At 38.7% G+C, this 15,469-nt stretch overlaps 1 protein-coding gene across 1 annotated transcript; it reads right to left on the bottom strand.

Annotated features, from left to right (window-relative positions):
• Window positions 1–9,965: 9,965 nt before the first annotated feature.
• Window positions 9,966–14,289, bottom strand: LOC137734791 (bZIP transcription factor 17-like). Its single transcript, XM_068474074.1, has 2 exons — window positions 12,365–14,289; window positions 9,966–10,688 (listed from the first exon to the last, which is right to left on the bottom strand). The coding sequence occupies exons 1-2, from the start codon at window positions 14,148–14,150 to the stop codon at window positions 10,246–10,248; spliced, it is 2,229 nt and encodes a 742-aa protein (XP_068330175.1). The 5' UTR covers window positions 14,151–14,289; the 3' UTR covers window positions 9,966–10,245.
• Between the last annotated feature and the right edge of the window lie 1,180 nt (window positions 14,290–15,469).

Raw genomic sequence — 15,469 nt, 5'->3', positions numbered from 1 at the left:
GAAAGATAAATTAGCCTCCTCACTAGTCTTTGATATCTACCTCTGTCAACCGGTTCCTGATATGGATAAATCCCCACATAATGATTCTCTACGATAGGAATGTCCACAGGCTTACATCCCAGCATTTATGTTTCCTCTAATAAATCCAAAACATATTTACGTTGAGACAAGAAAATACCTCTAGATGACCGAGCAACTTTCACGCCAAGAAAATATTTCAAATCTCCCAAATTCTTCATCTCGAACTCGGCGGCAAGGTTTTGTTCTAGCTTCATCATCTCTTCTAAGTCATCACATGTTATTATCATGTCATCCACATAAATAATTAAGGCTATCACTTTACCACTTCCCCGTTTCACAAATAATGTATGATCCGAGTGACTTTGATAATACCCAATCCACCTCATAACTTAGGTAAATCTACCAAACCACACACAAGGTGATTGCTTAAGTCCGTAGAGTCACTTTCGCAACCTACATACTTCAGTTTTCCCTCCAACATTGTACCCCAGAGGAAAATCCATATATACTTCTTCTTCCAAGTGCCCATGAAGAAAAGCATTTTTCACATCAAACTGTTTTAGTGGCCAATTCAAAATTGCAGTTAAAGAAATCAGAACTCGTACTGTATTCATCTTCGCAATTGGAGAAAAAGTCTCTTAATAATCAACACCATAAGTTTGAGCATAGAATTTTGCTACTAACCTTGCTTTATACCTGTCACATCCCGGCTCGGGGGGGACCACTTCCGGGGTCCGCTCCACCATTGTAGCACGATATTGTCTGCTTTGGGCCCCGACCAAGCCCTCACGGTTTTGTTTTTGGGAACTTACACGAGAACTTCCCAATGGGTCACCCATCCTGGGAGTGCTCTCGTGCGATACTCGCTTAACTTCGGAGTTCCCATGGAACCCGAAGCCAGTGAGCTCCTAAAAGGCCTCGTACTAGGTAGGGATGAGAATATACATATAAGGATCACTCCCCTAGGCGATATGGGATGTCACAATCCACCCCCTTAAGGGCCCGATGTCCTCGTCGGCACACCCCGGCCAGGGTTAGGCTTTGATACCAAATTGTCACATCCCCGCCTGGAGGAACAACCTCCCGAGCCCGACTCCACCGTAGCACGATATTGTCCGCTTTGGGCCCTCAGTAAACCCTCACGGTTTTGTTTCTGGGAACTCACACGAGAACTTCCCAATGGGTCACCCATCCTGGGAATGCTCTCACGCGCTACTCGCTTAACTTTAGAGTTCCTACGAAACCCGAAGCCAGTGAGCTCCCAAAAGGCCTCGTGCTAGGTAGAGATGTGAATATACATATAAGGATCACTCCCTTGGGCAATGTGAGATGTCACAATACCTGTCTACCGATCCGTCTGCCTTGTATTTGATCGTAAAGACCCATCTACACCCAACTGGTTTCTTCCCTTTAGGTAGCTCGGTTATCTCCCATGTATCATTCTTATGTAGTGTCATCATTTCCTCATTCATTGCAGCAGCCCATTTAGGATCCTTCAAGGCCTCCTCAACTAGGGTTGGTGCCTGGATTACTTCCACATTGTTTACCCAAGCTTGACGTTCTGGTGCAAGGTTTGAGCATGACACATAATTAGTTATTGGATACTTCACTTTTCCTTCAGGAGAAAACCTGTCAGGAGGAACACCACGATTTTGCCTGGGCGGCAACTTATACATACTCATAACATTATCTGGATTAGTTACATGAGCATCAGTAATACTTACCTCAGGAATATTTAGAGAAGGCATATTGGGTGGCACTATTAAGCTTGAGAGAGAGGGGGTTGCGGGTTCGGTAGCTAATGGTTGCTAGAGTGGTGAAACTCGTTCGGCAGCTCCTTGCTGACACTCTACATCACACTCGGCAGCACATTGCCAAGAAGACTCAACTGGTTCGGTGCTACTTGGCTGAATGATACTCACATTCTCGTCAGTGTCTTGCTAAGATTCATTGTCTCCATTCTCGGCAGTGTCTTGCCGAGAGCTTTCACAACTTTTTTTGTCAATAGATACTCCCTTTGAGCCACATATTTTCAACCACCCAAGATCACCACTCATATTCTCCCCTGGATGATCGGAAGGTGACGGAGTCGAAGCATAAAAGAATTTGGATTCAGAAAAGGTAACATTCATAGTTACATACATATGACGAGTTTCAGGGTGGTATCACTTATACCCTTTCTGTTGAGGAGCAAATCCCAGAAAAACACACCGGTGAGCACATGGATCGAGCTTATTACGATGAATCTTGTGAATATGAAGATAGGCTACACACCCAAATACATGAGGAAAAAGAGTATTAGTTGACACTACTGGAACAAACTCTGTCAATAATTGGAGAGGTGTATGAAAATCCACAACCTGGGATGGAATATGGTTAATCACATACACGACATAGGTGACAGCTTCAGGCCAGAACCGTTTAGGTACAAATGCACCAATGAGCAAAGCACGGACAGTTTCTAGGATATGACGGTTCTTTCTTTTAGCAACCCTATTTTGTTGTGGGGTATGAGGACAAGTAGCCTCATGTAGAATTCCTTGATCCCGAAGAAAGCCGAACAACTCGGAACCAGTATACTCACCTCTATTATTAGAGAGGAGAACCTTAATAACAGAGGAATATTTTGTTGCAACCATTTGTGAGAATGATCGAAACACCATACCCACATCACTTTTATTCTTCATCACATAAATCCAAGTTATACGAGTGCACTCATCAACGAAGGTAAAAAACCATTTAATTCCAGACAAAGTACTAACAGGAGAGGGACCCCAAACATCAGAGTTCACAAGTTCAAAAGGAAACAATCTTTTATTCATACTAGGAGGAAACGAAATGCGATGACTCTTCGCGAGAATACATACCTCACAATGTATGTCTAATTCTTTTATTTCATGAAATAAACTAGGCAACATACGCCTCAAATAACCAAACGAAGCATGTCCTAACGGAAGATGCAATAACCAAACTTCCTGTAAATTATTGGTACGGGATGCTCGAACTGCATTAGCTTTGCCAGGAACGACGTCATCCACATAATATAACCCCTCTCTCTTAGTGCCACGCCCAATTATCTCCTTGGTCTGAATATCCTGAAGCAAACAAAACATTGGATACATAAGTACAACACAATCTAATTGCTCAGTAACTTGAGGAATAGATAACAAATTATGAGACAACGAGGGAACAAGCAAGCGGTGATGAAGGGGAAGGGCCGGCGTGAGGTTCACAGTGCCGGCCCCCAAAACCGGTGTTGTTGTTCCATTAGCAGTTGCAATACACTTCTGTGAACTGGTTGTCATACTAGTAAATAAATTCTTATCAAAAGTCATATGATCGGTTGCACCTGAGTCTAGAATTCATCATATATGATGTTCCATATCAGAGGTTAAAAGAACACGTCCCATACTATCTGGAGTGGCCAAAGGATCACTTTGAATAACCACTAGATTGACGACTGACCCATGGGTGGAGCCAGACGCCACACCTTCCAACTTCAAACCAATCTCTCCTTGGTTACCTTCCATTGATCACGACCACACAATACACACACGCACGCAGCAAGTAGTCAGTTTCTCTGCAATGATGCAACGAAGAACCAGAAAAACCTGCTGTTTTTTTTCCCCTTACGTCAGCAACAGCACACACACAGATGCAGTAGCATGACACACTCACAGAGGCAGCAGCATGGCAGTCTAGACTTGCTGCAGAAACGCAGCAGAGATCACAGACGTGCGAGGGGTTTTCTCGGGGTTTTCTTGCTTTCACTGTAGCAACAGCACGTTGGGAATTTTTTTAGGGTTATGCTTGGCTTTGATGCCAAATTGAAATTTACGGCTCAAATTTTCATGTATCCCATATTCTGAATAAATAGTACATATAATCCTTGTCACTAAAGGAAACAAAGTAAAGGACACAATATCCTTCCTAAAATATGACTCTAATAATTATAAGATATTTACATTCTTTTTCTTCTAAATATTGACTTATTCCGATACATCTTACATGTCTTCGAGAATTGCACTTATTATGTGGTTCTGATAAGCAGATTATGTGGTGCATGCATTAAAAACACGCCGAAACGAACACCATACCAGCAAAGCAAAGGCCAACAGAACAGAGAGATGAAACAGCGATATCGATTAGGCAGGCAAAGCTAAGGAACAGCTGCAAACCACAGCATCAATCCAGCGAATCCAAGACGGGGCCTTTCTCTAGTGCACAAGGAATTGAATTTGCACAACGGAACAAAAACAGTTAGATCAATTGGTGTCTAAAACAGGATCCATCCCTTCTTGTTTCATTAATGTCCAAGCTAGTTGTGTGTCATCCAAAACCAGGACAAGCATGGGGTTTTTCCACTCAGAAATAACAAGATTAGAATATTCCAAGTATATAGTGAATACAACTAACATTAGAATGACGGCAGATTGAACGTTCTTGTTCAAAGACATACATGACATACGTACATACAGACCGACTACAGAGTGCTCAAACCCAACGAAACTACGGAGGACTGCAACATTCCAAGACAAGACTAGATATAATCATCCAACAGCAGCAGCATCCCAATCCTGAGCATCAGCAAGATCAGGAGGTGAGAGGCCTTCCGAAGGGAGTTTCTTTGTGCAATGATTTTGCTCTTATGCGGGCAGTCATCGTTCTGATGGTCAGCATTGATATGACAATAACCACATACCATCCTAACAGCATGCCTCTCACCACGGAAGGTAACTATTTCATAGCCCTTGCCAACCTCAGTTACATTGTTTGGAACACGTGTCATGTAGGGGCAACTATCATTCAAGTGGCCAACCACTCCGCAAACTTTACAAGGGATTGTGAATTTGAAAGGTCTAGTAAATACTGCGCTGTGCATTTTCCTCTCTTCTGGTTTTGGTGTAGTAGTATTCTCCTCGTTAAGTTGGAGTTGAGCCATACCCTCTTGAACAACATTTTCATTTTTGAGTTGAGTTGGAGAGTCTTTAACAGCCGTTTTCTTCATATCTGTGTGTTTGAGGAAATGTAGATAGAGATACATTTTTCAGAAGATGTAGATAGAGATATTAATACATATATACAAGTATTGTGTGTGAATCAGCTAAGTAAGCCATCTGTACTCAGGCCGGGCACTATACTGCTCTGTATTCTCCATCTCATTAGATCATCAAATACTTACTACTAATGCTTCATTCTAAATTACGTTCTACTGTATCTGGGCCGTATAATTTGTTAGGATAACCTAAAAATATGTATATATATATATATATAGCTACTTGAAAGTCCTACGTAAAGTAGGATAACCTTAATTCTACACAGGTAAAGTAACGGGGCAAATCAAACAGAATTGCGAATATACTTAATTGATTGTGAAACCAAAATCTTGTCTAGCTACAAAATTTGGTTTAAAATTCTACTCAGTAACCGGAAAATTAAACAAAATTGAGATACCTAATTGATCCTGACATGAATCCCGAGAGCTATTAATAATTAAATGAAACAAAAAAAATAATACATGGGAATTATTATGAACACAAAAAATTAGGCATCACGTCAATTAAATTCAAGGACCGTAAACTAAAAACATATGCAGATGGAAAACAGAGCCCAATTAATTAAGCTGCAAATTCGGAATTACAGATAGTCTTCTTCTTCCTCAGAGACCCTAAAAACAAACAGAAACAAAATTGAAAAGCATAGCAAGAGATAGGAGTCCGGATCTCACCTCGGAGTTTCTTCGGTCCGGCGAGGGACTTGAAATTGGACCTGGTGACTTCGAGTCGGCGGTCCTCCATGGTTTTGATTGAGAGAGAACGAGAGAGGCGAGCGAATTTGGGGCTTCCGGATTCTGATCCTGGTCCGGCGACTCGGCGGCTCATGGTTTTGTCTGAGAGAGAGAGATTTTATTGGGACGAAAAGAGAGATTGCATGAATTAAGTTTGAGGATTTTCCGATTTTGGCGGGGGCTAGTTTAGTTTTGGTGGTATATATATACACCATATTTTCCTGCGATTTGACCATAATACCCTTCACGTTCAACCAATTACCGTCGTGTCGTGGGTTAAAGTTGGCGCACTCGATACGTCCTAAAAACAGTTTGATTTGATTTCAATCAACAAACTAATCCAACAAGATATGTTTTGCTCAGTTCTTAAACGTCTCAACTCTCAGTTCTATTCATTTCTGCCATCCAACGACTTGATCTTTACGTTTCTGCTTCGATACGAAGTAGTATACGACACCATTCCAACTTTGCTCGAAAAGCTTTTAAAGAACACGATCTTAGGCGAGCAATGCTTAGCAAAAATTCTCTCTTATTTTTCTAGTACAAAATTGTCCTACTCTATGATGTGTCACATCACGTGACGTGAGTGGACAATTGATTCACACAACGTTCAAAATATGCATAGGGTGAATATAAAAGGCACATGTGGCATACAACATGCAACCAATTAATTCACGCTACGTGCATAATATTTTTGTATTAAAAATAAGGAGTTTTAATGAAAAGAGCTTGAGCTAACTTTAATTTAACCAAAAATCACCATAAATTATTATTTAACTAAAATGGCTTAAAATTTAATCATAAGGACACAACTATTTATATATTAGGCCTTGCAAACATAACAACTTCCTGAATGAATTTAAAGCCCAACCAATAGTAAAATAAATTTCCTAACTTGCCCCGGACGGAACCCAACCGAGCCGTTATCGTATTCAAATCCAATTGTGATTGAAATTTAAAATTCCATTTGCTTTTTCTTTGCATAAGACAAGGATTGTCTGCCATCCTACTTCTGATGCCCTCTTGTGCTTTCCTATTTGTGTGGTCACAGTTAAGTCACGTCAACATTTTAAATTACTATTCATTTTTGTCTTATTATCTCTATAAAAAAAACAATATAAAATGTTGACTTGACTTAACCGTGACCACACAAAACAGAATGGAACCGGGGGGGGGGGGCAGACAATCCTTGTCCAAAAAAACATAACACTAGAAATATTTGTGTTTTCTATTTTAACCCTATCACAGTTGACAAGACATTAATGTCTATCTTCATTTTTACGGCCTCTCTCACATTTTTTGGATTGGGATGTGCTATTCACACATCTCATTTTACTTCTCACACACCTTTGATAATTTATGTATGTTGATATTCTTCTATTCATCCGATCCAACGGTCGAAAATTAAAAAGGTATGTGAGAAATAAAATGGGATATGTGGATATCACATCCCTTCTGGATTTTCTTCTCCAACCCTCTCTTCTCATATTTTGTCACCAATTTATTTATTTTTAAAAATTGTTACCAAATTGGCAACACCGCCCCTCCGCGTTCTCCCTAATCTACAAAACTAGAGTCTTCATCCCCAATTATTGGTCTATTATTATTATTTTAATTATTAATTTATTAGCACTATAAATAGGGCTATAAAGATAAGTTCATCTACTTCAAAATACCATATTAGAATTAGTGTGCTACTTTCATGGGCAATGAATTAGTTTGTTTTAAGGATCCTCCTAATTTTATTCAGGACCTTCCCGTCCAAGATATAATGTAACTATTATGAGTTTCAATAATATATCGGTGTTTCTTGAAAAAAAAAATTGTGATGAAATGCATATTGAAATATTTATAGAATCAAAATATGATTAATATAAATTTCATATAAAGTATTTATAGAGTTAGTTTGAGATTGTTGTGGGTTTAAAAAAGTTGCCATCATTATTTTTAAAACTAAACACGAGTACTTCGTTGTTTTTTAAATTAAACACTAACTATTTGTGAAACTGAATACAGGTACCACACTATTTATGAAACTGAACAATAGTACTATCACTATTTCTTAAATCAAACGCCGACTATTTCTGAAACTGAACATGGGTACTCCATTATGAAATTGAACACGGTATTACAATATTTATAAAACTGGACACGAATACTACACTATTTATAAAACTAAACACTGGTATATCACTATTTCTTAAACCGAATACTGACTATTTCTGAAACTGAGCACGAGTGTTACACTATTTCTGAAACTGAACATGAGTGTTACATTACTTCTAAAACTGAACATGGGTGTTACACTATTTATGAAAATGAATACTGGTACTATCACTATTTCTTAAACTGAAAGCTAACTCCTGAACTAAATATGAATACTACACTGTTTCTAAAACAAACAAAGACATGAACAGACACCTAGCTAGCGATTCGAATACAAATTTCCACATACTTCCAAGATGGCTTGGGTAGACTCAATATATAATTAATTACTAATTATAATAGCATCAGCAAAACCTTGTTTATAAGTTGTCATAACACTCATCAAATAAACTCATACTTTTCAACTTGTTTTTCTCAAAAGACTAAATGATAATTAGTTTCAAGTGTGGACCATCTCCATATGGGTTTTGGTTAAAAAGATGTGCTAACTAATTACTAATTACTAATTACTAATTTGTTAGGATAACCTAAATATTTATAAATAGCTACATGAAAGTCGTACATAAAGTAGGAAATTTGTTGAGAATTAATTCTACACAAGTAATCGGGCAAATCAAACAGAATTGCGAACAGGGGCTGACGCACATTGGGACCAAGATGGTCCTAGGATCACCCGGCGTCTAGGGAAATATAAATGTGAAGGTCATCCGAGAAGACTTCGAATGTTTTGTAGATGTGCCCACCAAGTGTTTGATGTAATGCTGGTATACATATCTCAACAGTTTGCGTCGACAATACCTGACAAATTCTCTCGATATCACTAGTCAGTGACTAAACTAAATTTTGTTTGCCCGTTTCGCATTGCTTTTATCTAAAAACCTTTGACGTTAAACTTTGTGAACCCCAAAAGTTCGAATATTGGATCCGCCACCAATTGCTAATATACTTAATTGATTGTGAAAAGACAATCTTGCTTAGCTACAAAATTTGGTATAAAATTCTACTCAGTAGCCAGGCAAATTAAACAAAATTGCGATACCTAATTGAATGTGATATGAATCCCTAGAGCTATTAATAATTAAATGAAACAAAAATAATAATACATGCGAATTATTATGTACACACAAAATTTGGCATCACGTTAATCAAATTCAAGCACAGTAACCCTAAAAACATATGCATCGAATTAACTGAGCTGCAAATTCGAAATTAGAGATGATCTTCTTCCTCCTCACAAAACCAACATGCAAAAAAGTATACCAAGAAAAGATGGAGGAGTCCGGATCTCACCTCGGAGTGAGGAGTCCGGATCTCACCTCGGAGTGAGGAGTCCGGATCTCACCTCGGAGTTTCATCGGTTTTGGTGGATTCTTCCTTCGCCCGGATTCTGATCCTGGTCCGGCTGCTCGGCGGCTCATGGTTTTGCCTAACAGATTTTTTTGGGACGAAGAGAGAGAAATTGCACGAGTTGGCTTTGGGGATTTTGGCGGGGACTGTGTCGTTAAAATGAAAATTAAAGAAAAATATTTGAAAATTTTGAATTTTAACGATAAAATAAAGGGTAAAGTGAATAGTATCAGAATTAACATTTTAGTGTAAAAATGTGATTTTTCGTTAAAGTGAAGAGTACCGTGAATTTTCGTTAAAACTTTGTTAGTTAAATTAGTTTAGGTCTTATATACAGTACACTGTTCCTATGATTTGACCATAATACCCTTCACATTTAACCTATTTACTGCCGTCTTGTTGGTTAGAGACGGCGTACTCGATGTGTCCTAAAAACTGCATGATTTGATTTCAATCAACAAACTAAAATTCAACAAGATATATTTTGTTCAGTTCTTAAACGTCTCAACTCTGTCCTATAAATTTCAAGCCCTTCGTTTCTGCCATCAAACAACTTGATTTTTACAGTTCCGCTTCAATACGAGGCAGCATAGGACGCCACTCCTCGTCCTCACGCTTCAAAACCACGGCGTTCCTTCAGAAATGGAGAAAAACTAAAGAAAATACTTTTTCATCATTATCGATATCAAAACACAGTACCAGATACGCACGCACACACTACTAATTATAATTATTATCTTGAACAAGTTTTCTAACACCGGAAAGGCATACAACCTAGCCTTCCACAGTAAGTTATAGCCCTCTGTTATGCGGGCAATCAATTCGTCTTCGGTTTACAACATACAAATCCGGGAGGGAGCTTCTAGAATTAGTAGATATAGTTTGTCATCGTCATTCAAAACTCCAAAGCCGCTTCTCCATGTTCAAGTAGTCACCAGGTGAGGACCAGATCGAGGGAGCACGCATGAGTATGTGACATATTTCACGCTGTCTAACAGCACTACAACGAAAATTCGAGAAAGTGACTTCGGCTTGATCATGCCATCCACGTCAATATCACCAGCCTCTCGAGGATCAACGAGAACAGAGACAACCATGGGAGAAACCGATCTATTACCAGGAAGGGTGTTGTTCTGTTGATTTCCCGTCACATTTTCTTCAGTTACGTTATGACCGGATCCAGGAAGGGGAATTGGGAGACCACGGAGGATCCTTCTATTCCTTCCCCTGTTCAGCTCTGTAGTATTCTGATGGTGTTCAGAAGCATTGGAAACTGAAGATGCAGGTACTATACCTCCTGAAGAGGTAGCAGCTGAGACGTCGAACTGGAACACTTCAGTGCACATTCCAGAGCTCAACATTGGTCCTGCAGAATATTTAAGAAATCAATAACGAAGTTCGCAACGAAGTGTTTGATGTGAGCACCAACAAATGAAGTACAATGACAGAAGGAATTAGAACAAACATACTAGGAAACGAGAAAAGACACGGATACAAGGTCATACATAAAAGCATCCTGCAGTTTACCATATAAAATCTTCCAGACCATCTGTAAAAAAACACGCAGTACACACTCCAAGCTATGAAACTACGATATTATTCATTTAATATACTTTACTTAACCATTGACCCGAAAAATAAAAACTTTTGCAACTTCAAAATTATTGTTCTGAGACCGACCGTGTGATCTCAAAACCGGGAAAAAAGATCATACGAGAAGATGTGATCCCAATACAAGCACATGTATCGTGAAATATTAAAGAGAAGGAAAACAAAATAGTTGGAGAAAAATGTAATTTTATTATAATCATACCACCATGTAGAATATGAATAATAAAACAAATACTTTTTTCTTAAGGAAGATAAAACAAATAATTTAAGTCTTCTTTTGAGGACAAACTGGAACTTGTCAAACTGTCATGCTGGACAACTTCACTTCAAAGCTAAGATGGCCAAAGCAGCCACCCACGACAACTAATCATTCAAATCAAACAGAAAGATTAAATTAATTGACGATATTTTTTTAATTTAAAAAATCTAAAAGCTTACGGAACTGAATTTGAATTCAACAACAAAATTTTGAGGCTGTATGGAAAAGGCTACCATGCCTCAAATCTTTTTTTTTTTTTTTTTTTGGGTCAAAACTACACCTCAATCTAATTGACAAGATCCCTTTGTATGACAAAAACCAAAGAAGAAAAAGACATGATGCAAATGAAATTTATTACTAGGTGTCGGCTAGGGAACTTATTACCTATCTGTGACATCTCAATCTCGGTTGTACGTAGTTTTATTCTAGAGCCTTACTGTAGATATGGACCTTACCAGATGATGGCTAGGGAGCGAATCACCTATCTGTAAGATATCAATCTGAGAGTGTAAGTAGGCTTGTGTCTGGAGTACTACTAATAATATACACATTGACCTTACTCTATTTTCGACATCCACATTTTCTAAGATTCAGAATAGAGGCAAGGATGAATAACCTGTCAGACATACCTCCAAGTATAGTTAAAGCTCAAATCTAAGTTACTAAATGTTGACCTACAACCCAAACAAGGATACTATTATTGCTCCACAAACCAACTTCTTGAAAAGTAGCTGTAACTGGAAAATGGATCCAGACCTCATCACATATGTACAAATAAAACACTAACCCTGGCTCATAGCAACTTTTTCAAAACAGCCAGGCACAAGATGTAAGCTTACCTATGTTATCGATCATAGCAACAAGCTCATAGCCTCACACACTTTTTATACATATTGCAAACAAAGTCAGCTTTACTAATACAAAATAAAAGGTTCATTTTACGAATTATCAACCCAAAGTAATATTTCCTTGCTAGCATGATTGCAAACTCAGCTACACAACTATTAGCCCTCATCACTGATGAAAAAAAAACCGACTTAACTTCTTGATATAATAAAAATGCACGTCAACTAGACATGAAAGCAAACCAACCATAAAAGTGTTAGGCATGCACTTAGTGTACACATATAAAGAGGTTAATGTACATGAGAAACCAGATGAAATGTTATTACCTGCAAGACCTTCACGGAACCACTGTTGCAGTTTACCATCAGCTGTAGTTGACTTCATATGATCTTTTGGAACATCAGTTGATCCAGCTGTAAGAGCCTTGTGTGGTCCAGCAGAATTTCTGTATAAGGGAGCATGAATCCCTCTGTTCCCTCCCGGTTTAGGAATAGCTAATGCTGAAACCAAATCTTTAGCCACAGCCAAACCAGGCTCTTTACTATTCTTCCTTTCAAAAGGCCCACGAGAAGCCATAGCTTTCTCACTGGCCAGGACCGAATGTATAATCAAGTTTCCATCAATCTTGACAAGCTTATCATTTCTTGGAACATACAAAGAAGCAACAAGTGGCTCACTACTAGTATTTTGCAGACGAGCAAATTCATCAGAACCCGGTGTAGGTCGTGACCCTTGCTCTTTCGGCCCATTCCTTGTATGATGACCCTTCTCATGACGAATTTTGTTAGAGATATCGAATTTCCCATCAGATATTCCCGAACCTATAATTTCTTCAGATCCGTTAAAATAACCATGAACATTCAAAAGCCTCCCTCTGTTTTGACCATTAAACCTATCACTAACATAAGAAGACCCACCAAAACCTCTGTCCATTACACCACTAAAGTTAACATTCACCATAGGAACAAGCCCACCAAAAAGCAAGATAAAAAACAACAGACCCAGAAAACTAATGCTAGCAACCTTCTTAGTTCTACCCTCACTCTTCTTACTGTCCGACTTTTTGGACTTGGGCGCAGCCGCTGGCTGCTGGGATTTCAATCTAGGAATGGGTACCAAAAGGGACTGGGACCCTTGTGGGTTCACAACATAGGGCGAATATGGCATCCATGGATAAGCCATCGGTGGCATGGGAGGATGCGGGTGCATCCCTAAATGTGATGGCGGTGGCGGAGTGCTCAATTGCTGCTTCAAAGTAGCATTCTCGGCCATAACATAAGAAATCCTATTGTTCAAATCAGCAATAGTTGAATGCATAGCCCTCACCTTGTCCTCAAGCTCCTCCACATAATGCTTTTTCCTCTGCCTAGAAAGCTGAGCACTTTCTCTGTTCCGTATCAATCTCGCCTTCCTCTTCTCGTCCTCGTCATTCGCACTCGCACTCACATTCACAGAGGCGGCATTGTTGTTGTTGTTGTTGTTTTCCGACCTCCGATACTTGGCACTTCGCGACTCGGCGTTGCCTTCGTCGATCTCTTTCTTCCTTTTCACAAGGTAATTTTTCGCCAATTCGTCCTCCACCTTAACCTTCTCATCATCCGAATTGCCCGAATGTGAATTCGAGTCCACCGCCTCGGAAATCCCAGAGCCCTGAGACGACGCAGGCCCACCGGAATTCTCCGAACACTCATTTGACGAGGCCGGACAATTCAGAAACCTGGAAATGTCCAAAGCCCCCTTATCATCGCCGGAAACCGAAATCGCGGAGCTACCCGATTCAGGAGACCCCGAATCCAACGCAGCCGGGCCGGGATCTAAGCCGTCGGGGACGAGGAAGTCCTCGGCCTCCGACGGGAGGTAGAGGTCGTCCAAGTCGTCGAAGGTGAGCTCGAACTCGCAATTTCCATCATCACCGAACCCAAAGCCGAGATCGGACATGAATGGATCGTCGGAGGGCACAGCGGCGGCGGCCATGCCGTTGTCCGATGAGAAAAATTCAGGGTCAAGAGGAGGGATCCCGAGGGACTCCATCTCGGAATTGAATTTGAAATCGGTATGATCCGGATGATTAGTCGAATTGTGGCCGGAGTGCGGTTCCGCCGGCAGTGCCATGTTAGGGTTTTCAGAGAGGTTTCTCTGAAAATTTAGAGAGAGAAATAGAGAGAGGTGGGAGACGAGGACGAAGACTAATTCTAAAAATTTAGGACGACGAAGAGTCTTTTGATTTGGCTTAAACCATTTCGGACGAAAAGCGGAAAGAAATGAGGGGGTTTTAATTTTTAGAATTAAACCCCAACGACTTTAAGTTTTTATTATTTAATGGAATTTTTCAGATTTGGCTACCAATTTACTTTTCAGATATGCATATCAAATTACTTTTCAGATTTCGTTACTAAATTAAACGGTTTTTTTTTTTTTAACAAAAGATATTATCTACATTACGAAAAAAGAGTAAAATTAATCTCACAATGGATTAGCAATAATATGGTTTAAATTTGCATTTGACATGAATTGAATTCTAAAACATCTTACTTACAAGTAAAAAAAAAAATCACTAGAAAGGGTATATTTTGATTCGCCTCTTTCTCAAGTAGTGTAATATATATTGTTGAGTAATAATATTCATACCATGTTTTTATATCACATTTCTATACCACCTTAGGTGGCATTTAATGTAGAAAGCCACATCATTTAAATTAATCGGATTTTTAAATTTAGTTCATTATTTAATAAACTAATAATTAAAAAAAACTAGTTAATTAAATGATGATTGTGGTATACGAAGAGTCTTTCTTCTTCCTTTTCTTGGTTTTTGCAAATTTTTTAAATGATGTGGATGTCCACATCAATGTTACCTAAGATGGTATAGAAATGTGGTATAAAAACATAGTATGCATAGCATTACTCTATATTATTTCATTTATTATTATTTGGTGAATTTAAGTTATAAATTTTTTGTTTATCTGTTATATAAATTTTAAAATTGGACTCATAACGTGTTTAGCGGGTGTGAGAAAAATATATTCCATATTAAAAGAAAATTAAGATTTTAATCCAAAAAGAGTTGCCACGTGTATCGGGGTGTCGTGTCTGGAAACTTCCCTTTCCTTTTTACTTCGTTGACGCGGGAGGGTCTTTTGATCTTTTGCTTTTAGCTTTTGTTTCTTCAACAGTCTTTTGCCTTGCCTTTTGAGTCAAGCTATTGGATCCATACGTTTGTATATATGGGTTAGTGGTCCATCATCCAATAAAAAGCTTACTAAGTTAAATAACTCTTTATTTTATTTTTTGAGATTTAAAATGATTAGAACAAGTTCTTAAGTTTGTCCGTTATTAATCTTTTTGATCTTTTAGTAAAAAATATTCATTTGCCTATTTTGTTTTTGTCATTTACTTGCAAGTTATTAGTGTAAATATTAATAAAAATACTT

This window comes from Pyrus communis, chromosome 5 (genome assembly GCF_963583255.1).
Source record: "Pyrus communis chromosome 5, drPyrComm1.1, whole genome shotgun sequence".
In the NCBI taxonomy this organism is placed as follows: Eukaryota; Viridiplantae; Streptophyta; class Magnoliopsida; order Rosales; family Rosaceae; genus Pyrus; species Pyrus communis.
This window is presented reverse-complemented; position numbering and strand designations above follow the sequence as displayed.

Coding starts and splice junctions, on each gene's coding strand:
- LOC137734791 (XM_068474074.1), bottom strand. CDS start 14,150: ATGGCACTGCCGGCGGAACCGCACTCCGGCCACAATTCGACTAATCAT. Junction 10,689..12,364: donor GTTCCGTGAAGGTCTTGCAG/GTAATAACATTT, acceptor AATATTCTGCAG/GACCAATGTTGAGCTCTGGA.